Below are 27779 nucleotides of genomic sequence, written 5' to 3'. Positions count from 1 at the left end.
GTTTTTCCTTACCTTTGCAAGGTACTTTGCAATTATAGGCTGTTTAGTGCCTACGATTAATTTCTCCTTAGTAACGAGGAGAGTTGAGTGCTTGTATCAGTTTAAGGCTTCCTAGTGCTTTCCAGTAGGTTCTAGAGCAAGTGCTAGTCACAGGGGTTCAGATTTTAGTGCTACTACTGAGAAACCATCTAGTTGTAAGAGAAAATTTGAAGAGCAGACTTTCTGGCACCTGGAATAGTTTAACCGTGGCCCCGCAGTCCTGCACGATGCGAAAAATGTGCAAACACATGCATTTTTAAGCCAGAAAGTTGAAAGGGATAGAAATCAGCCCAACATAGCTAATAAAATTACAGTTTCAGAGCTGGAAACCACTCCTCTAGTGTTAGGTAGGCAGTACAATGCTCACCACTCCCACTGGTAAAGCAGTAGGACTTCCCTCTACCACAGCAAGGTCTGGAAAGCTCTGAACAATGAAAATAAAGTCCTGAAACCAACAAAGCCTGGGATGTGGACTATACTAGCTAGGAAAGACGGGAAACGAGCAAACAAGATAGTATTTTTTTTTTTTGTTAAAACGGGCTAAACAATACAATAATACAGTAAATAAGCACAGAAAAGGCTAATGCACTTTAGTGTGTAGCCCTAAACAGTAAATGCAATTAAAACTCTACAAAATTAGCAATTTAAAACTTATTAAATGACGCAAGGCAAATACACAACTGAAAAACGATTTAAGAGGTAGTAATACAGTAGAATAAGTAGCTAGTCTACATATACAGAAAAGTCTATATATACAGAAAAGCAGTTAAAACACACTAAAACAATTCAGATGCAGTGCAACATAGAGCACTTGAGTTGTAGCAATATTAAGGCAAATACAGTTTTAATAAATGCACTAAAATATACTCTATATTTCCAAAATGTTTGAGAAGCACAGTCAGAACACAAGGAGATTCAGGTAATTTAAGAAAGGGGGAAAGGAGGAACAGAAGGAAAGAAGCTAAGTGGGTTGGCCTTCTCAGATGTTCTCTCTGTATTAGGTAGAATGAGCTAATGACACTAGACTGGGAGGAGTGTCCAAGATCAAATTTAGAGTAGTGGCGGGCAACTGCAAGGCCAGCAGGTATAAAGACAAGATGCCAATAGGGAAAGAGGGTGGGAAGCTACTTTAGGCAGAAACACTACAGAAATGTTTAACATAGCAGAAAACCAGCAGTGAGCCAATAGCTATGAAATACAGTACAAGTATGCAGTATACAATAAAATTGCTATAAATATGTAGAGTAAGCAATAACTACTACAAATAAGCAAAAAAAAAAAAAAAAACAGGCTGCTTATTGCTATATATAACAGATCAGGTGCTTCTCCTCAGACAGCTCTGTGTGTAGTGGCTGAAACACTCAAGTTAACTTCTTAAGTAACAGGAAGTTGAAACCTGAAACAACTTTAAAAAAAAGCTCAAAGGAATCAATGAGGTGCTTTCTCCAAGCCGTAGACTACATAGTGACCATAAACACTAAACTCGCACTGAAGTGGGGGATGGTCTTTTCTAACTAAGATGGCCTGGACAGTGAGCTCAGAAAACATCCTCTAACAAACAGCTAGGCCCACAACACAATCAGGAATATGGATAATATTACAATTACTACCTAAACTATTTTAGGCAGAAAACACTACAGAAATGTTTAACACAGCAGAAAACCAGCAGTCTGAAGTGGGGGATGGTCTTTGCGAACTAAGATGGCCTGGACAATGAGCTCAGAAAACAGCCTCTAACAAACAACTAGGCCCACAGCACAATTAGGAATATGGAGAATATTACAGCTACTACCTAAACTATTTTAGGCAGAAAACACTACAGAAATGTTTAACACAGCAGAAAACCAGCAGTGAGCCAATAGCTATAAAATACAGTACAAGTATGCAGTATACAGTAAAATTGCTATAAATATCTAGAATAAGCAATAACTACTACAAATAAGCAAAAAAGCAGGCTACTACTTGCTATATATCAGAGATCAGGTGCTCCTCCTCAGACAGCTCTGTGTGTAATAAATTAGTGGTTAAACCTGTCCTTTGGCGTTTTTTTTTTTTCTTACAGCTTTCTGCAAAAAATTAATGTGTGTGCCTTTCAACTTCTTGTGTGCGTTAGTAGGCTCCTGTTTTTCTTGTTGCATTATAGTTAACAGTTTAAAGTCTCAGTTAAGAGTATATATTTAAAAAAAAGCTTTTTCATATAGGTTTCTTTACTTCTTGTGGTTTGTGCTTGTTCCTTGAATATGTCGAAGGAAAAGGAAAAATAGCCTAAAGAACATAGGCAGTCTGGTTTCAAGAAGTGCGATCAATGCACTCAAAAGATGTCAATCACGGATAGGCACATCAGTTGTGTATATTGTTTGGGTGCTATCCACTTACAAGACCCTTGCACTATAAGAGCATAAAAATAAATTGATGGTCAGGGGTTTGTTAAAAGGTCCATTTCAGGAATCTGTGGAAGGATCTCAAAGCTCCAAGCCTTCTTCTCCTTCTTCCCATTCAGGTTCCAAACAACATGCTGTTTCGGCTCCAGCTTCAGAGCCTCCTAAAAAAGTTACTGCTCCAGAATCCAGGGCTCTTGGTTCCGACAAGACAAAATCAACCTCTCTGGCCCCATCAGTATCCTCAAAGCCAGTAGAGTTACCTGTTAGGAGACTGTCTCCTGTGTTGGAGCCAATATCTCCGACGTTGAGATTGCCCATTTTGGAGAGGGCCAGATCTCCTTCATTATCCTCCGGTTCCTCCAGGAGTTTATCTGATGATGATGATGTGGAGCGAGTGGTGAAGAGATTGCTTAAGACTCTGGTGCCAAAACTTTATCATCTCTGACCCCAAAGGACTCGGGACAGTCCAAGACGCCGTCTTCAATTCCTCCTCCGACCCCGTTGCTGGTTTCGGAGCCAGAGAGTGTGGATCCGATAGCAGTGGAACCGTCTGTACAGGGACCTCCTTCAGGATCATCGGTTCTGGCTTCTGCTCCGACGTCCTCGGGTCCTTTGGATCTCGAGGAGTCTAGGAGCCGATGTTCACCCATCGGGTCTAAGGAGGGGAGTCGATGTGATCAGTTGTCCGAGCTGACTCTACCCATCGGTGCCTCAGCGATGTTGAGCTCTGTTCCTACATCAGCTTCAGAGCCACCCACTCCACCTCGGAGTCAATTCTCAGCATCTTCAGAGCAGGGTCTCTTCGGTGTGGAGTGAGGAGGCTTTTGAGCTGATGGAGAGAGTTCTGAAATCTCAGACAGCTCCACTCTCTGAGCCATCTTCTCTTCCCTCCCAGGCACCAGTGTTGCTCTCTTCTTCTTCCACTCCCCCTAAGTGTAGAGATCCAGAGCCCCAGGAAGCCCCTGCAGGCAGCATTGTCTCCTCTGAAACTTCTCAAGAGTATCCCTCTGAGGAAGTCCCTCAGAAGAGACTGTGCAAGAGGAAGCACATAGACTCCCTTGAGTCGGTTACATCAGACACTGTTTTGAATGAGTCTGAAGGGTCCCCGTGGTCCCCCTCTGAGGATGTCTTCTTTGCTGACATCCTTGAGATCCTGAAACAGAGGGGTGGCTGGAAGCCCTCCATCCCTTCAGAGGATGAATCTGTGTACCTGGAGGCTTTTGGATCTCTCCCTTCCACCTCCTGGGTGACCCCCCCCCCCACGATCAGTTACTTAACGTGATATACTTAAGAAAGGATAATTGACTAATAAAAACAAGAAAAAGGATGCCACAAGCTTAAAACACCACCAATTTATTGTAAGCGCTTTCGTGCAGCCCAATTCACTGCACTTCCTCAGACAAAATTCCCTCCAAAATACTTCTTAAGTAGTATATCACATCAATTACATCACAATATTCAATTAACTATTTAAAAATTTAAAGAACCAGATTTTATAAAAAACTTTTAAACTAATAAATTACTAAGCGTCTATAAATACCAACAGGAATATACATAATAAATACCTAAAATAAATTCATGTTAACTAGGTAGAAAAATTTAAACATATTTCTTATTCAATATTATACACTAAAAATATTAAGAATACTTATTTCATCTTTCCAAGGCTTTTAATAAACATTTAATAGAGCAATATTCATTAAGTCCTGGAAAGGTATTGGCACTAGTGCGAAGTTGCCATAACAACTCGCTTTCTTCTAATTTCAAATGCCATGGTCCACCCCAAACATTCTTCTTCACTTCTTCTATGACAACAAATTAAAAAATGTGTTGGATTGTCTTTAACATGTTTTGCTAATGCATTATTTACATTACCTTTACCAATACTATAAAAATGTTCATAAATTCTATTTTTTAACTTTCTCTCCGTTTTCCCTATATAAAACCCCGAACAAGATTGACATAAAGCAAGATATATTACCCCTTTAGATTCACAGTTGTATTTGCCTATGATTTTATACAGGGTATCCTTGATGTAAAAAGAGTTACCCATTAAAATATGTTTACAATAATGACAATGACCACATCTAAACATTCCATTGACTCTGTTACTTAACGTGATATCATGTAAGGCCTGGACTTCCCCGGATACAGTGGAACAGGTTCCGCGATGGCCCAACAAATTTATTACAGCCCCTAGTGAAAAGGAGTTTCTTACCAAAGAAGTCCTTGTAGGTGCGATGGTGGTGGTGGTGGCAGCCACTAAGGAGGCGTTATCAGAGACCTCCTCATCTGTTCATCCTCCCAACAAAGAGTCAAGGACTATGGACTGATATGGAAAGCATACCTTTTCTTCAGCAGCCTTTACCCTACGGTTGCTGAATTACCTGACCTATTTTACGAGGCTTCAAAGGGATCTCCTCAAAGAGCTAGGAGATGCTCTTCAGGGTACTGTAGCTTCGGGGACCGCAGACAAATTTCTTTGCAGCTGTCCACCCTCAACTCTGTAAGACTGATTTCATACGCAGCTGATGGGGTGAACAGAGCAGCAGCTACAGGAATTTCCCTAAGGAGACATTTCAGGATGCGTCTTTGCAATTTTCCAAGCCCTTCAAGTCTTCCTTCACCATTGCCCCTTTTGATGGTTCATCCCTTTTTGGACCGAAGGTGAAATTTACTTTGACCAGGTGTAAACCTTGTCCACTGTGGGAGTCCATTTTTCCACCTCGTCCAGACCTTATCCCAAAAGTCAGAAGGGTGGTTCCACTAGTCCCAAAAAGGTTTCTCTGACGCAAGTGGTGACACTTCCCCCAGGGGGCAGAGGGGAAGTGCTAACGGAAGACACCGACCTCGTGGCAGAGGGGGTCCGCAGAATCAGGGCGATAGAGATACGTTCTCTGGGATGCCCTTCCAGCGCTCCTGAAAGGAGGCCCGCATGCTTTTCTCTGGAGGCAGTCGGGGGACGTTTCTCACTATACCCAAAAGCCTGGCTATAGATATCCTAAGACAAATGGGTACAGACAATCATATCCAGAGGATACTATATCCCCTTTTCTATTCCCCCTCCCATAAACAAGTCCTTGCCAGACATTCCACCCAGTCAAAAGGACTACGCAACACTAGAGGTACTCAAGTTGCTAGAAAAAGAGTCATCCAGAATGTCCCCGCAGATCACATTGGATCCGGAACTTAAGTTTCTTTTTAGTATCAAAGAAGACGGGACTGGAGACCTATTCTGGATCTCAGCGAACGAAACAAATCCGTAAAGAAATCAAAGTTCCAGATGGTGACACTGCAGTCAATATTTCCCTTTTTATAGGGAAAGATGATTGGATGTGCTCGATAGATCTCCAGGATGCATATTACCACATAAAAATGGACAAGCGGTCCAGGAGATATTTACGCTTTTGGCTGGGAGCCAGTCATTACCAGTTTCGAGCCCTGCCCTTTGGCCCCACTTCAGCCCCCAGGGAGTTCACCAAATGCATGGCAGTGGTCACAGCTCACTTGAGACATCAGGGATTCCAGGTGTTTCCATACCTAGATGACTGGCTCCTGACCGCCACCACCAAGCATTTACTTCTGCAGGCGAGGGACGAAACAATGCTTCTTTGCATCAGACTAGGCATTACAAAATCTGCTTTGTCGCCTTCACAGCATATTACTTTCTTAGGCTCAGAACTGGATTCAAAGCAGATGGTGGCAAAACTTACCCCGAGAGAATTCAGTCCCTTCATCGTCAAATCAGGGTATTGATATCAAGAAAAAGGGTTCAAGCCAGGGTTGTGTTACAAATTCTAGGTACCATGGCAGCCGCAATTATTTTAGTTCCCCTAGCTCGTCTACACATGCAGGTTCTCTAATGGTTACTCTTTGCCCAGTGGTCCATGCAGGATCTGCCTCTATCACACCAGATAATTATTACGGAGTTGTGCAAGAAAGACCTTCACTGGTGGTTACAGACAGAACAGTTGTACCTGGCTGTCCCTTTGTTTTTCCACAACCAACAGCAGTACTGACCACGGACGCTTCCCAGATCGGGGGGGGGGGGACATTATCTGTGAATGACAGTCCAAGGAATATGGCAAGAACACGACAGCCACTTGCACATCAGTGTTCTAGAGATGAGAGCGGTGCTTCCAGTAGGAACATTTGCAATTCAAACAAACTATGTCAGTGGTATGGTACGTAAACAAGCAAGGAGGGAACCAAGTCGTATCCCCTATGTCGGGAGGCACAACAGGTATGGCAATGGGTGGTCAGTTCTGAACAATTTCTGAGAGCAGCAGATATCCTGGGGAAATCCAACGTGATAGCGGACAAACTCAGCAGAGCAATTCTGTTGCCTCATGAGTGGTCCCTCAAACCAGAAGTTGAGGAAGAGTTCTCCTAGAAATAGGGCCAGCTTTGCTGCGATCTTTTCGCCACCTCCATGAGTGCCAAATGCAGCAGCTACTTTACCCTCATTCCCCCCACCGGGGAAGTCACCAAGGGATGTACTTGCCCACAATTGGCCCCCAGGACTACTCTATGCCTTTCCCCTCTTCTCCTTAATACCCAAAGTGTACTTCAGAAACCCAATACGTTGAAAAGCACGATGATTCTCATTACACCTTACTGGCCTCGACAAGTTTGGTTCCCCTTTCTCAGGACTCATTTACTGGAGGAACCGTGGATTCTGGACCCAGTTCCAGACCTTTTGACCCACTTATCGGGAGCGTTCCATCCATCCATCCAGACCCTCAAGTTGACAGCATGGCTGCTCCAATTCCATGCTTAGCCAGGTGTTACAAATTTTCCACTTCAGTTAAACATATCTTGGTCTCTTCCCACAAACCATCTACAAGAAAACTATATTGAAGCAAATGGAAAAGATTTTCTTATCGGGCAGTTAAACACAATGTAGAACCTCCCTATTGCCAGAGTTCTAGAATTTCTCTATGAGCTTTTTGATGAAGGAGCGGCATCAGCTGCCATCAGAGTTCAGCTAGCAGCTATCTCTAATTTTCATACTGGCGAGATGGGAATGCCTATTATGTCTCATAGATTATGTAAGTACTTTCTGAAAGGTACATTCTTACTCAGACCCCACGATCAGGGAGCCTCCAGCTCCTTGGAACCTTAATTTTGTGCTATCTGCATTGGTTTTGCCACCCTTTGAACCCGCCGTATCTTGTGATATGAAGTTTTTATCCTGGAAAAACTCTCTTCTTGGTCGCTATTACGTCTGCCAGGTGGGTGTCAGAACTTCAAGCTCTCCCCATATGTCCTCCTTATATAGTTTTTCACAAAGACAGAGTATCATTAGAACTAATCCCTCTTTTCTGCTCAAAGTTTGTTCAGAAAATAATCTAAATCAATCTATAGATTTGTCTGTGTTCTTTCCGAATTATACCGCTAAGGCAGAATATACATTACATCAATTAGATGTTCACAGGCAGCTCTGCTTCTGTTTGCATAGGACCAAAGATTTCAGAAAGTCGGATCAGATTTTTGTGTCCTTTTTGGACAAAAGAAAAGGATTGCCTGTTTCGAAAGTGACTGTCTAAATGGCTTACAGATTGCCTTTCCTTTTCATATACTAAGAATAACATACAGTTATCAAGCAGAGTAAAAGGTCATTCCACGAGAGCGGTTTCAACATCCTCTGCCTTTCAGGCTAGGCTTCCCATGGACACTGTTTGTGCAGCCGCTACATGGGTGTGAGACCTCATACCTTTATTACTCATTATAAAGTAGATGTGGCCTCCCGGAACAGGTCTTCCTTTGGTTCCACTGTATTGAGGAGTCTTTTCTCTTGAGCCACCCTAGGGTACAGGTGCTAGGGATGCTGCCCCAACTAGCAAGAATTACAGCAAGATAGGATGACATAACATTAAGAAGTTATGTACTCACCATAACGTTCCATGTTTGTTGTCCATATCACCTATATTCTTGCATCCCACCCACCTTCCCCCTCCTTTGTTCCTGGAGGAATGGGTGGATAATCTTATTATGTATATAGTTATGATGTTTTGGAGTCTTTGATTCTTCCTTCTAGAAAATTGCTATGTTCTAGTAGGTTGGATATACTAAGTTAGTGTTTCGTTTGCAATCAAGGTCTGGGGATGTTACCAGATGCATCATGGGATTGAGGTTAGCCTCGAGCCATTGGAAGCTCTCGAGCTTTTGTATTTGGCCAAGTCGGTACCGATACTCTGTTCCAAACCCAATCAGCAAGAATATAGGCGAGATGGGCAACAAACATGGTGAGTACATAACTTCTTATTTTTCTCCCTGGGGTTTACATTTTGTTTTGGACAGATTAATGCTACCTGCTTTTGAACCCTGTCTATGTCCAAGGTTGCCTTAAAGTTTTGTCAAACCTTATTTCTTGTAGCTATAATCTCACCAACCAGGATGTCAGAACTTCAAGCCTTGTCTGTTAATCCTCATTATCCTTTTATAAGGAGTGTGTGTCCTTGTTCACAAGCCCTACTTTTATGTGAAAAGGGGCCCCTGAAATTAATTCAAACCAATTAATCAACCTGCCTGTTTCTTTATTGAATTATTGAAACAAAGGGGAATACACCTTGCATTGTGTGACTTGCATAGGCAGTTGATTTTATCTGTACAGAACAGAATTATTTAGCAGATTCTTAAATTCCTGTATTATGCTGCCAATAACTTGTGTTCAAAAGGAGCCTAAAGTCAATTCATATGGATTGTTTTCATACTTAAGTTTTGTTACTCAAAATGTAACAAAATTTTACCAGTGTCTTCTACAGTCCATTCTTCTAGAGCAGTGGTTGTTATGCAGGCTTTTTTCTGTAATGCATCTCTGGACACCAGCCGTGCAGCTTATACATGGGCTGATCTGAATAGTTTTGCAAGACAGTACACACTGCATGTAGTCTTAAGATTTAGGTCCCGTTTTGGGGCAACAGTGTTTCAAGGTGTCCTTTCATAGTAACACTCAAGGGGACGCACTTGAGTCTGTGCTCTAATGGTTTGAAGTGAATGGTCTAAACCCTAACAGATGTAGTTACTTATTTACTATCTGCAGTCCATCTACTTCAACATATCCTGCTTCTCACAGCCTGGGTGGATGAGGTCTAGAGGATGCATCGTATTGAGGAGTTGTCTGTATGTGAGTGTCTGTGAAATTTTTACTTTGAGTTTTATTATGCTTTTGAGCAGCACATTAGATCTGGAGAGAAAAGGCAGTGTGTTGTGTTAAGGGAGATGAACTTTAGCCTAGAGCAGTTTACTGTGCATAGCTGAATAGAGCCTGTGGCACCCAATTCTAATGGTTTCAAGGTGATAAATCAAGGGCCATGCAGCTCTGTTTTTATTGTAAGTACATTTTCCCAGTACTCAGACAGCTCACATTCTGGAATCGTTCAACTTTTTCTTGAAAAAAAATGCAAAGTCATTGCACTTGATAATGCATAAGAAAGCTCTTGGAAGATAAAATTATTGGTTCATATGAGATGCATTTGTACACTAGTTGCACTATATTTATGTGTCTCTCATTTCTCCCCCCTTGTCTACACATAAAAAAGACTTTCATAGCTGCAGAGGTGCTGAAGTTGTTTGGCTTGAGGAAGGAAAAGAACCACAAAACTGAAATGCAAAACATGATGAAATTTGGTCGAAAGAAGCGTGACAGAGTGGATCACATCCTGGTAAGTTAAATGACACTCATTGAGATGAGCTTAACTTACCCACACACTGCTAACTGATAAGCTGAGCTACCCACACTACCTGTGTATTAGCTGTATGTTGATTATGTATTGCAATACATATGTTATGGCAATGTGGGGGGGGGGGGGAGTTCCTCAGTCACAGCTGTTGAATCATGGGAGTTTGAATGCCATTGCTTTTGGCATTTTTTCATAGGTTCATAGGTTGGTACTAGGCTATCGGCCCTAGGGGCCTATACAAGCCTAGCCATAACAATTCCCTGTCTATTTCTTCCGACACTGTTTATTTCCCCTGACCCCTGTCTAGCAGGGCGACTGACACGATCTCCGGGGTGAATTTCCTTTTTCCCATCCAATCGTCAAGGTTCCTTTTGAAGAGGGCCAAAGAGGTGCTCTGCTTGACATGTATGGGCAGTCTATTCCAGAGTCTGGGGAGTCTCTGGGTCAGGAACCTATCCCTCCAGAATGTTTTGTTTATTGTGATGGCAAGGTTTAGATCCCTGGAGCGTGTGTCTCTGAGGAATTGGAATTTCTTTAAGTGTAGCATGTTCAGCAGCTCTAGGTTTGACATGGCCTTGTATGTTAAGCAAAGATCACCTCTGAGTAGACAATATGCGACAGAGTATAGCTGGAGTTTTTTAAGGCTGTCAGCATAGGGCATCTGCTTTAGGCCTGTGATTCTTTTAGTGAGGTATTTCTGTGTCCTTTCCAGTTGTCTTGAGAGTTACATACCAAATGGGCCATTGTTTTCTATAATGGGTCTAATGAGGGATGAGTAAAGTGGGACAATGACCTCCTTTTTTCTGGATGAAAAGCCCTTAGTGATGAGGTGTGCCACATAAAAGAATTTCCTGACTGTTTGGGCGATGTGGTTATCCAAGGTGAGACCACTGTCCACCTGTGTCCCTAAGTCTCTTATCACACTTTCGGAGTTTAGTGTACTGCCACCTATGTGGTAATTCATGGGTACATGTTTTTTCCCAAATGGGGATAACTATACATTTCTTGGCATTGAGCTTGAGTCCATGGCTCTGGTACCAAGCATCTGTTTCTGTACGGCCCTTTTGTAGAGTATCCACATCATTTGGGGATTCAGTAATGGCTCCCGGTTTACAGTCATGTGTGAACTTTGTTAGCTAGAGTCCCTTAGTGTTGGCCTGCACTTCAGAGAAGTAGATGCCAAACAAGAGTGGTCCCAGGACTGAACCCTGAGGTACTCCACTTGTCACTTGTCTGGAGCTGGATTTGGAGTTGGCTACTTTTACAGTGTGGGTTCTGTCAGTAAGTCAGTTGGCAACCCATCGAGTGACATAGGGATTTATGCCCAGCTTAATAAGTCTATCTATGATTCCAGAGTGGGGGATGGTGTCAAAGGCCTTGGCGAGGTCCAGATAGGCTGTGTAGACCGCCTTACCCTCGTCCACGGCTCTGGAGACTGATTCAAAGAAGTCAGTCAGGTTCAGGAGACAAGATCGGCCCTTCACGAACCCAGACTGAGTGGGGTCCAGTGTTTGAAGGTTGTCAATATCTTTGTTTAGAAGTTCCATGATAATATGTTCCATTACCTTGCAGATCGGGCTCATCAGACTGATGGGGTGGTAGTTCCCGGGATCCAAGGTGGATCACCCCTTGTGGAGTAGGATAACTGTAGCTGTGCGCTACTCAGTGGGCATGAAGCCCGAGGTGAAGGCTATGATTAAACATGACACTTGGGTGAGGTGCCGGTTCATTTTGTAGTTCATGTAATACACAGCCTGGGATGTCATCTGGTCCCATGGATGCTGTGTTCTTAGCTTTGGAGAGTGTGTTTTTTTACCTATGTGGCCATTACTGGAATTTGGCAATCTTCCGGTATTGAGATGGGCCGTTTAGGGGGTGAGAGGAGGGTGAAGTTGGCACTGAATTGGTCTGCCAGGATATTGGCAATATCCTTGGGATCAGTATATTTAATGCCATTCTGTTGTAGCTCAGAGCAGATCTGAGCATTGCCATTTAGATTCTTGACATAGTTATAGAATGCCTTGTGGGTTGTCTTTGGAATCTTTGGCAATTTTATTTTCATAACTAGCTTTTGAGGATTTTATGAGGGATCTCCGCTTCCTACTGAGACTGGTAAGGGAGTTTTTTGCATCCTGGGATTTTCCTCTTTTCTGCAACAGTTTCTTCCTTTTGTTGTAAATGCTTTTTGCTGTATATGTAATGGATAAAATAGTGTAAAACATAAATGTGCATTACATTTTGCAATGGATGCCAACTTTATACATCACATTTTCATTTTTACACACTTTGCAATTCCCATGCATGGTGCACTTGTTATTTCACCACTTATTGCAGATACAGCTATTTTGCAGTTATAGGTTTATCAGATTCTAGTAAACTAGCCTCCTGTCAGATAATCAGCACACAGATTTAACATTAGATAACTTGCTATATGTACCATTAATGTCCGGATTGGGTTAACATTTCTCCTTAAACAAAAAATACTTAAGAACACAAGTTAAATGTTTACATTGTTATTGAGATCAGTGATTGACCAGTGTCCATACTGTTTTATCACTATATTACAGATTTTAGCGATCAGACCAGTGGCTTCATACTTTGTATTGCAGTCTACATTATTAGATCAGTCTGTCTTAGGTACTTTATTGTGTCAATGTCCTCTTCAAGCTCAGTTTCCATTACAGAATCCCATATGGCCCATTTTTTACTGGGAAGTTCAGCTTCTGATCACTAATAGTTTTCAGTTCCATATTTTTAATGTTTGTAATTGGCTTTTTTTGTTGTTTGTTTACTTCTCTTATTGATGGTTTTTGTTGTTTCTTTGGATCCAATGTTGTCTTTTCCATCTAGCTTCAATCAGAGGGTTATCTGATCTGATGCAGGCCTTTCCAAGCAACTTCAACTCTAGAGCTCCACCTCCTCCACTCATAATACCCAACTCCCGCATCTACCTCAAATTGAGTTTGCCCCTCACACAAATATGAAACGTGAAAAAAACACTTCAGGATATTAACATAGGACCCAAAAGGGAAAAACAGTGACAGCTTTGTCACCAGAGGGTGATAGGAGGGCGAGATGGTTGAACTAGATTGAAACAGACAAAACGGATCATTATGGTAGGTACATAAATTTTGTATCTGGTGATGTCCCTCCATATTACTGTTGCAGTATTCCACATACAAGGGGTCTCTTGCCCAGGGCAGCCCCATGCTCAGCCAGTAATCAAAAGCCTAAAGATCTTGTATGCATCATGCGTCACATCTATGCTCCCTGCATGGAACGTAGGGCATAAAAGAGGCATACAGATGCAGCTACCCAGAACTTCTTTGCCACCAGTTTGAATGCCATTTTTTGCCAGTTAGTCTGAATGACTTGTGGATGTACTGCATATTTAGAAACACCAGATAAGTACCCCATGTTTTTTTTTAATCTTTTCTTGGTCTTGTATTTTATTTTGCTACCGAGAGATCATGTCATCCAAGAATGGAAAATGTCAATGTTAGAGGCAGATTCCCCATAAGGATCATCATGAACAGTGTCTTTTTTTGTTTGAGTGCTTCCCAGACTATACCTCTTGTAGTATCTGTAAGGCATTTGTACCTAAAACACTCAGAAGCCATTTGCCTTTCTGGCCATTTATCTTGAAGACTAACAGTTTAAACAGTTACCCAGGGTAATGTGGCAGAATCCTTTAACCCTGAGATACTCCTGCTAGGTAAGAAAAAGGCCAAGAAGTCTCGGACAGATTGTTTAGCATCCAGCCTCCATCGGACATCCCTCTAGAAGCCGGAAATAGCTGTGTAGGTCATTTGGCATCTACGTCTGTTTCCTCTCACGCAACTCCAACAGAGGCCGGCATGAATCTGTCTTTTTGCATATCCTCTAAGGCTTTGCAAAAGTCTGCTCCAAATCTCAAGGGGGAACCGCAGTTGATGATTTTCTTGGAGGGTCCACGAGGGGTTTCGCAGATATTGGTCAGGGAGAAAGTTCTGGGTTCTCTTATGTAATCTCGCCTAGGGTCGGAACCTCTGGTATTTGTCAAGACTGCTGTCCTTTCTAAGAAAAGACAAAAACTGAAGCATGTTTCAGTCTATCCTAAGGATTCTCAAAGGGAATGGCAAGAGTTTACTCAGGGCTTGTTTTTCTGCATTGATGGCCCTAAAACCTCCTCAAGAGGTTTTGGTAACTGCTCCTCCTTGGACCTGTACACGTTCTAAATGGCTAGAAAACTGGATTCAGTGTCTGATGAGGGAGTGTTTGTCCTATTCTTCACAGATGCCTTCGCTTTTGGCTTATAGTTCTGATGAAGAGGAGTCTTCTTTTGAGGAATTGTCCTTTGGGGATACAATTGCTAGGATGATGGAATTCTTTAAGTGTGATTCTTCTCAAGTGTCTGCCTTACCTTTTTTAGGTTCTGTTTCTCAAGTGGATCATCACTGTTTTTGTAGCTATGATGCTGCTGACGCCTCCTCTAGGGCTGCGGTATTTGGTCTGTCATGAGGTGTTATTCTTGTCTTTGTCTTCAGCCTCTGGCTGAGCACATTAAAGCCAAGTTGTTGGATGCTTCTTTGGATAATAAACATATTTTGGGACTGCTGCTGCTGCTCTGCTTAAGTCTCTTCAAGAGAAAGGCAAAGCCTTGCAGGACCTTAAACATGTTTTTGTCTCTCTTGTCCCTAAGTTCCAGAGGAATTATCCTTCTAGATTTGCTTTTGTTCTCGAGCAACCCTGCCCTCCCTGCTAGGGTAGGAAGGTGTGAGGCAGGCCCCTTCTGCTAAGGCTTCTCAGATATCTGTGTCCTAGAAGCCTCTTTTATCTAATAAGTCTACTTCTCTTTGACAGTTTGCCCCCTCCCCCCCCACCACACACACACACACACACTTTTAGACCAGGTTCCTTTGTCCCTTCAGCTCTCCCTTTGTCTTCCAAATTGGCATCTCATCAGTTCGGACTCTTGAGTTTTTCTGTCATCCATCAGGGTTACTTCATGATATGGAAATCTCTCCCTCCTTTCTCAGGGATTCTTCAACCTCCTTAAGAGCAACTTCCTCATTTCAGCGAGGTTCTAGGGTCCCTAGTGAACTAAGGAACCATTCAGCCTGTCCCCCCTTCCCAAATGGGAATGGGTATTCATTCCAGGATGTTCCTGGTTTCTCGAAAGGAGGGTAGTTGCAGACCTGTTTTGGATCTCTCCCGGCTCAACACCTTTCTCAGGGTTCCTTCTTTTCAGATGCTTACTCTTCAAAGTTGGTTTCCTCTTTTATTACCCCAAGCTTTTCTGGTGTCCTTAGATCTGAAAGGTGCTTGCCTTCTTATCCTTATTAACCCTTCAGGAAGTTTTTGTGTTTCTCTGTGTCTTCCTCTCATTTTCATTTGTCTGCTTTGCCATTTGACGTCTCTACTGCCCCAAGGGTATTCACTAAATGCTTAGCTCCTGTGATTGCCTTTTTGCAGGCTCCAAGGCATTCAGATTTTTCCTTGTCTAGATGACCTGTTGCTTCAGGTGCCTTCTCCCAGTCATTTGTTGCAGAATCTATGGATGTTCTTCGTGTTTCACTGTTGCAGTCATTTCATTTGGGTAATCTGCTGGCAGGTTGCCCTCAGTTGGCCTGAATTCCAAAGTCTTGGGTCCTGCGTCAGTTGCTGTCTCCTCTTCCATGACGTCAGGTTGTCAGGGGTATAAAACAAGCAGCCAACGCCATTTTCTTTTGTCTTTCTTGCCGCGCGGTGCCCGAAGCAGAAGCATTTCGCAAGTGCCGGTCGGCCGACTCCTAAAATATTCGAGTTTGAGTTTCAGAACCAAAGTCTTCACTCAAGCAAAGTACCCCCGTTGGGGAAATTTTTTCTTGCTCCATACCGATGTCAGAAAAAGTTAATAATTGTATTACTTGTGGGAAGCAAATACCTCAAAAGGATTTCCATTTATACTGTGTTCCTTGCCTAGGCCCTGATCATAACGTGCCTGGCTGTCGGTTTTGTGCTAGATTTAACCAATGCACTATTAAGCGTCAGTATTTTTTTGCCTCAAAGTATTTTGGAAACTGATTTAACTACCCAGAAATGTTGTTGGATAGCAATCCGACTACCGGAGTACATAAAAAACACAAAGAAAAGGACAGAGAGTGACAGTCGAGGTCCAAAACCGACGAAGCTTCTCCTAAGCCAGTTGCCAGTTCGCCGGTACTCAATGAGGTGTTTTGCAGCCCCTGATGCCCGCTACTTTCGAGTTGCAGGCCCCTACCGACACCCATGTGGAGTCGGGCATGCCGCGAGATACTCAAAGTATTGGTCCCACGGATGTATCTCCCTCGGATGGGTCCAGAGCCGCTGAGCAGGCACCGGTTTCTGAGGGTGTATTCAGGCCTCAACATTTTTATATCAAACCGATGACCGCTGCAAAACCAAAGACAAAAGCAACTTCTAAAACTAAAAAACCGACACATGAGCCACGTGCACAGGCTTCTATGCCTAAAAAACAGATGATCAAAATGGCTGAAGACCTTATTTTGATCAGGGGTTCCCATCCCCCTCCAGATAAGAGGCCTAGGCAAGACACTGATTATGAATCTTCAGAGCAGGTTTCTATTTCTTCTGATTTCTCTTCTGATCAGCAATTATCTATACCTCCCTATGAGGATTCTGATGCAGAGGTGTCTATATACCATCTGCATCACCTTCTGAGGATTATTCATTTGGAGAAACTTTGCATACTTTGAGGGAGCATTTTCACTGGGAGAGTCAAGATTTCCCAGAATCAAAAAAGAGGCTCAGGGATTTCCTTCTTCTCCCTCATCACAGGCCTTTAGCCATACCCCCTGTTTTAGACTTTGTGGATGATGTGTTTTCGGACTCAAACTTTGACCCCTGACGCCTTACCTCCGGCTCCCAGCAAGCCTGACAGATATTACAGGGTCCCTGACTCGCACATATTTTTATTTAGAAACCCTGCTGCTGATCCTGAAACTATTTCACGGGGTCCAAAGGGAGTTGAGGCCTCAACAGCAAAAAATCCTACCCCCTCTGACAGAGATTCAAGGGCACTGGATAGATGGGGAAAAAAAGGTTTATACATCTGCAACCTTGGCAGTTAGGGCCTTAAACTGCCAATTTCATATGCTCAAGTATCAACAACATGTTATGGGATTGCTGAAACAGAAAATGATGTTGATTTCTGAATGTTCAGAAAATAAAGAATTGCAGGAATTATTGCATGCAGCTGAACAGGTTGGAAAGCATACTTTGCAATATGGGTTTGATTCCTTAGAGGCCTCCTGCAGGCCCGCAATTACTGGATCTGTGATTAGGAGGCATGCCTGGCTAAAGGAACAACATTTGCCTGATCATGTTAAAGCTAAATTACTAGATGCACCTTTACAGCATGATACTCTATTTGGTATTAAGGCAGAAGAGGTTTTAAAGAAAATGGAAGACAAAGCTAAGTGTATGCAAACTGTAAAAGACTTCTTACAAGTGCAGCCACCAAGATTCAGTAGACACTGGCCTACAAAAAATTGGTCCTTTCCTGTGTCAGAGCTCAAAGGGGCAAATTCAGACGCCCTAAGGGTTCCAGATACCAGGCACAAGATTCATACAGGTCAAAGCAATGGGGCGCTTCTACCTCCAAATCTGGAGGAGATAAAGCGCAAACCTACAGAAAACAGTCCCAGTGACTTCCCTTTGCCTTCACCAAGCACTTATCTTTTGGCAGCACCCTTAGGGGGAAAATTAGCACTTTTTGCTCAAAATTGGCAGTTAATAACCCAGGACAAGTGGGTGCTAAACATAGTATCACAGGGATACAGATTCCATTTCCATACTCTGCCAATGGCAAACGGTTGGCCAGATCTGCCAAAAAATCAATGGGCAGAGGCACAGAAACAGGTTACGTCCCTCATGGATATGGGGGCCATTCAGGCAGTACCAGAACAGGAAAAAGGACAAGGTTTTTACTCAAGACTATTCTTGGTACCCAGAAAGGACAAGGCCTGGTGGCCAGTACTGGATTTATTGATTTTGAACACATACCTGGACATTCCAAAATTCAAAATGCTGACTTTGCAGCAGCTTCTGCCCATGCTGGGCAGGAATGCTTGGCTGGTGACATTAGACCTAAAAGAGGCATACCTGCATGTCCCAATAAGTCAGTCGTGCAGAAGATACCTCAGATTCAAGGCTGGCTTAATGCCTTACCAATTCTCTGCACTGCCCTTTGGCCTATCTACTGTGCCCAGGGTCTTTACAAAGTGCCTGGCACCAGTAACTGCATTTTGCAGACAAAGACGTATACAAATATATCCTTACTTGGACGACTCTCTCATTCAAGCAGAGAACAAGGACATTCTTCTTCAACACCTGGAATTTGTGAAAAGGCTTCTAACATGCCTAGGGTACACAATAAACGAAAATAAATCACAACTGGTACCCTCTCAAAAGATAACATTCCTGGGTGCAAGCTTTTGAATACAACTGCCCAGATGGCTTACCTCATGCCAGACAAGCAAAGGCAACTGACTACTTACTTCAAACTGATAGCAACAAAAACCCAGTTATCTGCAAGACAAATTCTGCAGGCTTTGGGTTTCATGCCATCCTGCTTTCTACTGATTCCATATGCAGAACTGCATATGAAGAAACTTCAGTGGTACCTAAAAAGTTTATGGAGTCAACATTGTCACAGTCTGGAAACGAGTGATTCTTCTTATTCCCTGCCTACAACAGGTGTTTCTGTGGTGGGAAAAGGCATGTCACCAAAACATGGGACAGGCCTTCACTCTACCCCCTGCCAGCCAAACCTTAACAACAGACTAATCAGATTATGCCTGGGGGGCCCACATGGCGGGAAGATGCATTCAGGGCATATGGACCCCAAAACAAATGCATCTACATATCAACCAGAAAGAGATGCTAGCTGTTCAAAATGCCCTGACAGCCTTCAAGGACTTAACTCATCCAGGACAACTGCTGATACAGACGGACAACACCACGGTCATGTGCTATATAAACAAGCAGGGGGGCATGCACTCATACCCCCTTTGCAGATTAGCCATGGCACTGTGGGACACAGCTTTGACTTGCCAATTACATTTTCAAGCTCAATTCCTGCCAGGAAAACAAAATACTCTGGCAGACGATTTAAGCAGAAACCTTATGGATCCTCACGAGTGGACACTAGATCCACAAGTCTTCAGCATGATAACAAAGAAATGGGGGAGCCCAGACATAGACCTATTTGCATCTCCTCAGAATTCTAAATTGAAAAGATTCTGCACAGGGACTTATCACAGACAAGCATGGAAAGTGGACGCCCTATCCTTCAGTTGGAAAAACCTATCAGTTTACGCCTTTCCTCCTCTGCCTCTTCTTCCCAAGGTCCTCCTAAAAGTCAGACGAGAAACCAAATATGATACTAATTGCCCTGGACTGGCCCCGCCAATACTGGTACCCAATCCTAAGGAACTTGTCAATACCCAGCTTGGACCTTACCTCAAAGACCTCAACTTCTGTCCCAGCAAAACAATCAGATCCTGCACAATCAACTCCAGACACTGAACCTGGCAGCATGGTTGATCATGTAGTTATGCAAACAACACCTCTCAGTAAAGCTGTGATGGATGTCATTTTGGAAGCCAGAAGGCCTAGTACTAGAAAATCTTATGCTGATAAATGGAATATATTCTGTGCTTGGAATCAAGCACAAGGAACTGATACAGCAGAACCAAATATTCCTCAAGTATTACAATACTTGACTGAGATGCTTGACAAAGGCCTATCTTTCTCGTCAATTAAAATCCATGACTCTGCCATTTTGGCCCATTACAATACAGAGCCACCAATCTTTTCTCATCCTTTACTAAAGCAGAATCTTAGAGGAGCCAAAAATTTAAGGCCTCCTAGATCATCACCAATACCTGCATGGACCACAATTATGTGTTGGAAAAGCTCACCCTGCCTCCATTTGAACCAGCTGCTACTGCTGATATAAAGTTCTTATCATGGAAAACAGCTCTGCTACTAGCAATTACTTCAGCAAGAAGAGTCTCAGAGCTACAGGCCCTCATGGCTGTAGAGCCTTTTATCATATTTTACCCAGACAGGGTGTCTCTGAGGACAAATCCAACATTTATGCCTAAGGTGGTTTCCAGTGTGGCTCTTAACCAAACTATTCATCTGCCAACCTTTTATCCAAATCCGCAGAACAAGGGGGAGAGAATTCTGGATTCCTTGGGCGTACACAGACGGCTAAGATTCTACTTGAGCAGGACTAAAGCTCTAAGAAAAACTGAGCAGTTACTAGTGACATATGCTGCAGGATCAGAAGGAAAGGCTATTTCAAAGCAGTTTATTTCAAAGTGGATAAGCAACTGCATTCGTTTCTGCTACTTACACCATGGTAAACCTGTGCCCAAGGGCATTAGGTCTCATTCCACCAGAGCTGCAGCTACTTCAGCAGCCTTTCTCAGAGGAGTATCAACCAAAGACACTCTAGCGGCTGCTACTTGGAGTTCTGTTCACACCTTTACAAAGCATTATCATTTGCCTCTCTACTCTAAGTCCAGGGCAGGCTTTGCCCCTGCAGTTCTGCAGGGCCATATAGCCGCACCTAATGCTGTTTAGCTCCAGCCTCCCAACCATAACTTTGGGATTCTACCCAAATGTAATAACTGCAACAGTGAAACACGAAGAACATAGTACAGTTGTGTACACTTACCATAAATGGAGATGTTCGAGTGTATTCACTGTTGCAGTCCAGGTTGCCCGTCCGCCATCCCCCTTTCATTCTGGAGTTTATCTTTCCTTCTCTATCATCTACTACCTATGTGGTGTATTTGTTTGTAGATGAAGGTAAAGTTTATATTTATGCATGTATATATAGTTTTTATACATATATATTTTTGCTACCTTTTTGGGGGCACCTGACATCTGGGGCAAGAAAAACTAAAGAAAATGGCATCGGCTACTTGTTTTATACCCCTGACGACCTGACGTCATGGAAGAGGAGACAGCAACCGACGCAGGACTTTGGAATTCAGGCCGACTGAGGGCAACCTGCCAGCAGATTACCCAAATGTAATGACTGCAACAGTGAATACACTCGAACATCTACATTTATGGCAAGTGTACACAACTGTACTTTCACCATTTCGGTTCTTCAAAGTCTGGGGTTTGCTATCAACTTCCAAAAGTCCATCCTGACTCCCTGTCAGGATCATGTGTATCTGGGATGCAGGATTCAGACAATGTTGGCCTCTCTTCCGCCTCCAAAGGTATTGTCGTTGACAGCCTTCTTTCTCTCCCTGGTTGGGAAGCAGTCAGAGGAAGAAGAGAATGAAAGAAGGTTATCGTTGACAACCTTCTTTCATTCTCTTCTTCCTCTGACTGCTTCCCAACCAGGGAGTTTGTGCTCTGGGATTCATGGCCTCTTGTATTCCAATGCTTCGTTTTGCCAGACTGCACATGCAGAAGCTTCAGTTGTGCCTCAAGTCAGTTTGGCTGCATTATTGTCACCCTTTGGACTTCACTGTACCTTTCCTTTGCCCTGTCTCAAGAAAGAATTTGAATCGTGGATTCAACAGTTTTCTCTCAACCCAGGCCTGCCCTTTTAGTCTCCAGTCCCTTCCTAACAGCTGTTCATCGATGCCTCTGACATGGGGTAGGGGGATTCTCTTGGTCACCTGAAGGTTCAGCTCCCCATCAAAAGTCAGACCATATCAACATCAAAGAGATGAGAGCTCTGTTTCCAGCCTTTCAGACTTTTCAGCCCATGTTCTGTCCGTGCCCCTTGAAGATGTACCCAGACAACACTACAGTGATGTGGTATGTCAAAAAGCAGTGGGGCGCAAAATATAATAATCTCTGCAGGATGGCTCTTCAAGCTTGAGAAGTTGCTGTCACTCATCAGTTAACTATTCAGGCAGTATACATTCTTTCAGAGCACAATCTAGTAGCAGACCCTCTGAGCAGGTCCAAAATACAGGCTCGAGAATGAATGCTTTACAGAGACATGTTTCTGAACATTGTCCATCAGTGGGGTATTCCTCGGGTAGATCTTTTGCCTCCCCTCTGAACAAACAGGTTCCTGTCTTCTCTTCCAGAGTGCCATGCCAGCTGACATGAGACAGATGCCCTTTCTTTTCCTTGAAAGGGAAAGTTTCATTATGTTTTCCCTTCTCTTCTTCTACTTTCAAGAGTCACTGAATGTGTGAACCTATGAGATTTTCTTGAAGGTTCAGCTGGACTCCCCAAAAATCTTGCTAGTGACTCCCTCTTGGCTGAGGCAGCAGTATTCTCCCTCGTAATGCATCTTTTGGCTGAGGCAGCAGTATTCTCCCTCGTAATGCATCTGGCCAAGAGCAATGATCACAAGTTACCTCACTGGTTGGATTTCTTCAAACAGGACAAGGAGTCTGTCATCCATCCTCAATTGTCCACTATGCAACTGACGCTATGGGTGATAGAGTTTTGATCCCTTTCAGGCACCTCTTTTCTGAGGATGTGTTGTGGGTTTTACAGGAGGCAAGGAAACACTCAACCAGAAAAATCTTATATGTCCAAATGGAAAACATTTTCAGTCTGGTGCCTTGCTCTTAACCAAGACCCTTTTTCAATGAGGGTCCCGTTGTTTTTCTCGTATTTGTGTGAGGTGCTCCAGTCTGACCTGGCCTATTCTTCTGTGAAGGCCCATTTGTCAGCCATTTCTGTTTGCCTGCCCTTGGATCCTCCTTTGACTTCTTGTTTTGAAGTCAAACAATTTCTTAAAGGCATCCTGCATATATGGCCTCCAAGAAAACTTGTTCTTCCTCCTCCTTGGGACCTTAATTTTGTTTTGTAAAAATTGAATCAGGTTCATTTTTAGCATGCAGGTTCTGCTTCTTTGCAACATTGTACCTGTAAGACTGTTTTACTGCTTTGGCTGTTACTTCTGCTCAGAGGGTTTCTGAGTTCCAGGCCCTTATGACCATTCCTCCTTTTTTGTTTTTTCACAGGGACAGGGTGTCCCTTTGTACTACTCCTCCTTTTATGCTTAAGGTAGTAAAGGAGCTGTCCTTGAATCAGTTGGTACAACTCCCTTCATTTTTCACTTCCCCTCTGTCAGCTAGTGAGAGGATCCTGCATACCTTGGATTTGCACAGACACCTGAGGTACTATTTAGATAAAACTAAGACTATTCAGAAGTCTGAACATCTTTTTCTTTCCTTTCATCCCATGTCATTGGATTTGCCTGTTTCTAAGCAAAACATCTCCTCCCAGATAGCTAAGGCGATTTCCTTTTGTTATTCTTTTCATGGCAAATCTATGTCTACTTCTGTCAGAGCTCATTCCACTAGGGCTGTTTCCTCTTCTGGTGCCATCTTCAAGGGGTTGGACACCAATTACGTCCTTGAAGCTGCTACTTGGTACTCCATCCATAACTTTACTGAGCGTTATAAGTTGGATATGGTTTCTAGGGCCAGAGCAGGTTTTGCTGAAACCATTTTATGTGGGCTCTTCTCAGCCTTCAACCTCCCATTCTGTTTCTTGAGCTTTTTTTTTTACTCTGTGCCCCATGTAGAATACTGCAGCAGTGATATAGAAGGACATAGTACAGGTTTGCAAAATCTTACCATAATAGTAGATGTCCTTGTCTTCAGTGTTGTGGTATTCGTTCCCTCCCTTCAACCCCCTCTTGCTTGCTCTGAATTTTATCCTTCTGGGTGTGCATGGACTCCTTTGTCCTATGGAGACTGTTCTCTTCTGGGGCAGTTCATGTCTGGGTAGTTGCGTCCCTACATCTCTTTTATGCCCTACATTCTGTGCATGATATGTGGAGCATACAAGATCTTTAGGCTTTTGAATACTGGCCTAGTGTCAGGCTGCCCTGGGCAAGAGTTCCTTTCTATGTGGAATACTGCTACTGCAATAGTGAAGAGAGGGACATCTACTGTAATGGTTAGATTTTACACAACTGTATTTTATCTTTTCAATCAGGCTTTAACCAGTAGGATAGAGTCCCCAGCCACTTATCCCAGGGGGGCCCTAGTTGAGAACATTCCAAAGAATCATAGAACCAGACAAGGCCCTGAACCTCAACTGCCCATCCAGTTTGTAATGGGACACAAACTTATGAGTTCTATCTCAAGTATCAATGCCACAAAAGCCACCAGTAGAAGCTCTGGAGAATAAAGACGTAGAAGTAGCCACTGCTCTGGTAGAATGACCTTTAGGTTTTGTCAGCAGTGACTTCCTCCTTAAATTATACCAAAGTCAGACAGACGTTTGGATAGGGTTGCTCTCAACACCAGACTGCCCAGCTTGGCATTTGAAAAAGAGACAAAAAGTTGTTCTGATTTTCTGAAGGCTTTAGTTCTGCCCAAACAGAAGCTCAGCTGCCTTTGAACATCCAGATAGTACAACAAATATTTACCATTATTACTGAAGCTTGAAAAAAAAAAAAAAAAAAAAACAGGCAAGTGAATAAGCTAGTTCAAAATGGACTCTGAAGCTGCCTTAGGGGTAGGAGTCAGTCATAAGAGAAACCCTATCCTTTGCAAACACTTTTATTGAATTATTGCTTGTGACATAGGCAAATTTACATTCCTATAAAAATAATCAAACTATATTAAAATAAACATTATACTTCCCATATATTGCTATATATCATATAACCTAAGCAATGTTATGTAAGTTATTCAATTCCTGCCCTTTTTTTAACAATAAATATCTTTATTAAACCATCACTTACTACATAGGCAATCATACATTTATATAAATGAAAACAAACCACACCGACACAATCCTAGTTGCAAGCATTTTACATTACAAACTATGCTGACACACTCCCAGTTGCAAAGTTTATACATCACTTATAATCTACCCAGTCTTTCACACTCAGACGTTACATAGCTCATTTAAGTCCTGCTACCTTTTAGACCTTATTCCTCCCTCGTATGTATTGTTCTCACGCCTTTTAGACCTCATTCCTCCCTCGTATCTATTGTTCTCACTTCCCATTTTTTCCTGTTTCCTACGTAGTTTGCTCCTACCCTTTTCTAAAGATCTCAATTGCACTTGTTTTATTTCTGTTACTGTATTCAGTACTTACAGTATAGTTCGTTTAGATTTTGATTTCCATTCTTTAGTAATTTCTTTTTTGGCAGCCACCATTATTAGACACAGCAAGGCCTTACCATGTCTAGGCAATTCCGATTCTGTATCATAGCTCAGAAGAGTCATCTGTCTTGTCAGACCAGTCTGCCCACCCAGCATCTTCGACAGTGCATCCTGCAGGGAATCCTTAGTCTGCTAACTCACTGCACTCCCACAAAATATGTTCCCAATTGCCTCTTTCTTCCCTTCACACCTCCAAAATTTACTGTCTGCCTGAGGAAAAATTCTGTGGAGGCTACTTGGAGTATAAAAATTTCTATGTAAACATTTCCAGGCAAAAATCCTAAATCTTCTAAATTTTGTTGCATATTTGAGAGACATATATCCTCACTGCTGTGGTGGTGCTGCAGTAGCGTTGTCGCCTCATAGCAAGACGTTGTCCCGTTCGATTCTTAGCTAGAGCGTCTTCTGTGTGGAGGCATACGTGAATGGGGCGTGCCTTCGTTGAAGGTTGTGCGTCAGGGCTGGTAATCCGGTACGTAAAAATCCACTACCAATCCTTAGCGGACTGGAGTTCCGCTGTAGCGACCCCTAACCGGGAAAAGCTGAAAGACACAAACAAATAAACTGTACATATATCCTCACATTGTTTCTTTGTGAGTTGCTTATCCAGTCCATCTTCCCAATCCTTTCTAACCTTCTCTGATTCTTGTAGTTATCATGCAATATTTTGTATGCTCTACTAATTATTCCTTTTTAATGGCAGCTTCTGTTCTAGATTCAGTTAAAACACTACCAGTCTTTTGTTCAGGACGCCCCTATTTCTTTCTTTTTGCCTATACTCTGATATCAGTCCCTGATAGGGAAGGCAGTCTCTAACCTGCAGTCCAAATAAATTCTTGGTGTCTTCTCATTCTGTCATCTTTCCCTCATTAGTTATTTGCTCCCAATACCTTGGTTCCTTTGCCAGTTTTCGCCAATAAATTCCGGTCCCCTCTTGTATATTGTCTGCATCTCTAATTGCAGTCATCCCTATTGGCAGAATCTCCTTTCTCCATTCACGTGTTGGTTTAGTTCTTAGAATACTTTCTGCTACTTTATGGATATAATATTCTGCGTGATTATGATTCTACTTGAAGGCCTGAATCCAAAATCCCAGTCTCTTCTTGTTTCTTGAGCTTCTCTCTGTGTTTTATCATCATCCCTTTCCACACTGAATTTTAGTTTTCTGCTTGTGATGTGTATAGGAGTCTTAACTGTGTAGTTCTGAAATACCCCTCCAAATTGGGTAATCCCAATCCACCCTGTTCTACTGGAAGAATCAGCTTATCCCATTTGACACTTGATGTCTTCCCCTCCCAGATAAAGACCTTCAGCTCTTTATTAATTGCTACCTTCAACTTCTCTGGTTTATAAAAATATGCCTGACTTGTGCATAACAAGAGAAACTGTATCTTTGTGAAAAATCAGATAAGGAGTTAATGAGGAAAAGGCCTACAGCTCTGAAACCACTGTAGCAGATGTAATAGCCACCAAGGAAACGTTCTCCCATGATGGTGACTTTAGGGGAATAGTTGCTGAAGGCTGAAAAGGAGTGCCAGTTAACAAGTGCAACATGAAGGGAAAGTCCCATGAAGGAACAGGATCCTGAATAGGAAGACGCAACAAGAAAGTACCCCTCAAGAAAGCCTTAGAAATGTTCAGATCAGCTACTGGAGTGTTATCTCTGCCAGTATGAAAATTCGGAATAGCAGCCAATTGAGCCTTGATAGTAGAATAACTCAGCCCGGACTGAAAAAGGTCGGAAATAAAATCCAGAATATCTTCAAGAAGAGCGGAAAAGGGATCCAAATCCTTAGACGAGGCCCAAATTTGCAAAACATCTCCATTTACTAGCATAGATTTTCCATGTAGAGGGTTTCTGGGAAAAGCATAAAATATTCACAGCTCTGTCAGAGAGCTTGGGGTTTCTGGCCATCATGGGAATGGGAGAAAACATCCGGTTAATTTGAGGTTATGAAGACTGGGTAGGGCAATCCCCCTTAGATTGTAGTCCAAACTCAGAATGGGGTCAAGGATCCATGTAGTGTGTTGAAGTTGAGGCCACAGAAAAGGGAACCAGACTCGGAGCTAGAATAGGGCAATGTGAATCACTGTCGCTCTGCATCTGGTTGCTTTCTGAAGAAATTTTGTTATGAGGGGAATAGGTAATGTTTGTATGGAAGGCCCGTCTGGGAGGGGTGGGGGATTCAGGCATATAGAAGAGTGTCTCCCTGTGACTGTCCCAGTGGGGGGATGGTGCAAAGGAGGGCATAAAAATGCTGTATTTCATTGTAGATGGGGTGGCAAACAGATCGCAGCAAGAGGTGCCCTAACGTTGGAAAATCCAAGCTGCTACTTCTGGATTCAAAGACCACTTGTGAGGAAGAAGAATGTACCTTCTTAAAACTGTCCTCTAAGATGTTAGACTCCCCCAGGATATGGACTGCAGTCAAAAGAGGAGATTGCCCATTGTTACACTCTCATGGCCTGCCAACACAGAGGGTAAGACCAAGTTCCCTCCGTTTGATCAGGTACCAAACCACAGACA

General features: G+C 42.9%; 1 protein-coding gene across 1 annotated transcript in view; it reads left to right on the top strand.

The window, feature by feature from the left end:
* CEP350 (centrosomal protein 350) overlaps positions 1 to 27779 on the top strand; it is a 3609946-nt gene that overhangs the window by 3521001 nt on the left and 61166 nt on the right. Inside the window, exon 34 of the mRNA XM_044085746.1 lies at positions 9965 to 10087. Coding sequence (XP_043941681.1) covers positions 9965 to 10087 — 123 coding nt within the window. The remainder of the gene's footprint in view (positions 1 to 9964; positions 10088 to 27779) is intronic.

The sequence above is a fragment of the Protopterus annectens genome, chromosome 10.part0, assembly GCF_019279795.1.
Source record: "Protopterus annectens isolate FY-2018-M chromosome 10.part0, PAN1.0, whole genome shotgun sequence".
NCBI lineage: Eukaryota > Metazoa > Chordata > Ceratodontiformes > Protopteridae > Protopterus > Protopterus annectens.
The sequence above is the reverse complement of the archived record's forward strand: the minus strand, read 5'-3'. Positions and strand labels throughout refer to the sequence as shown.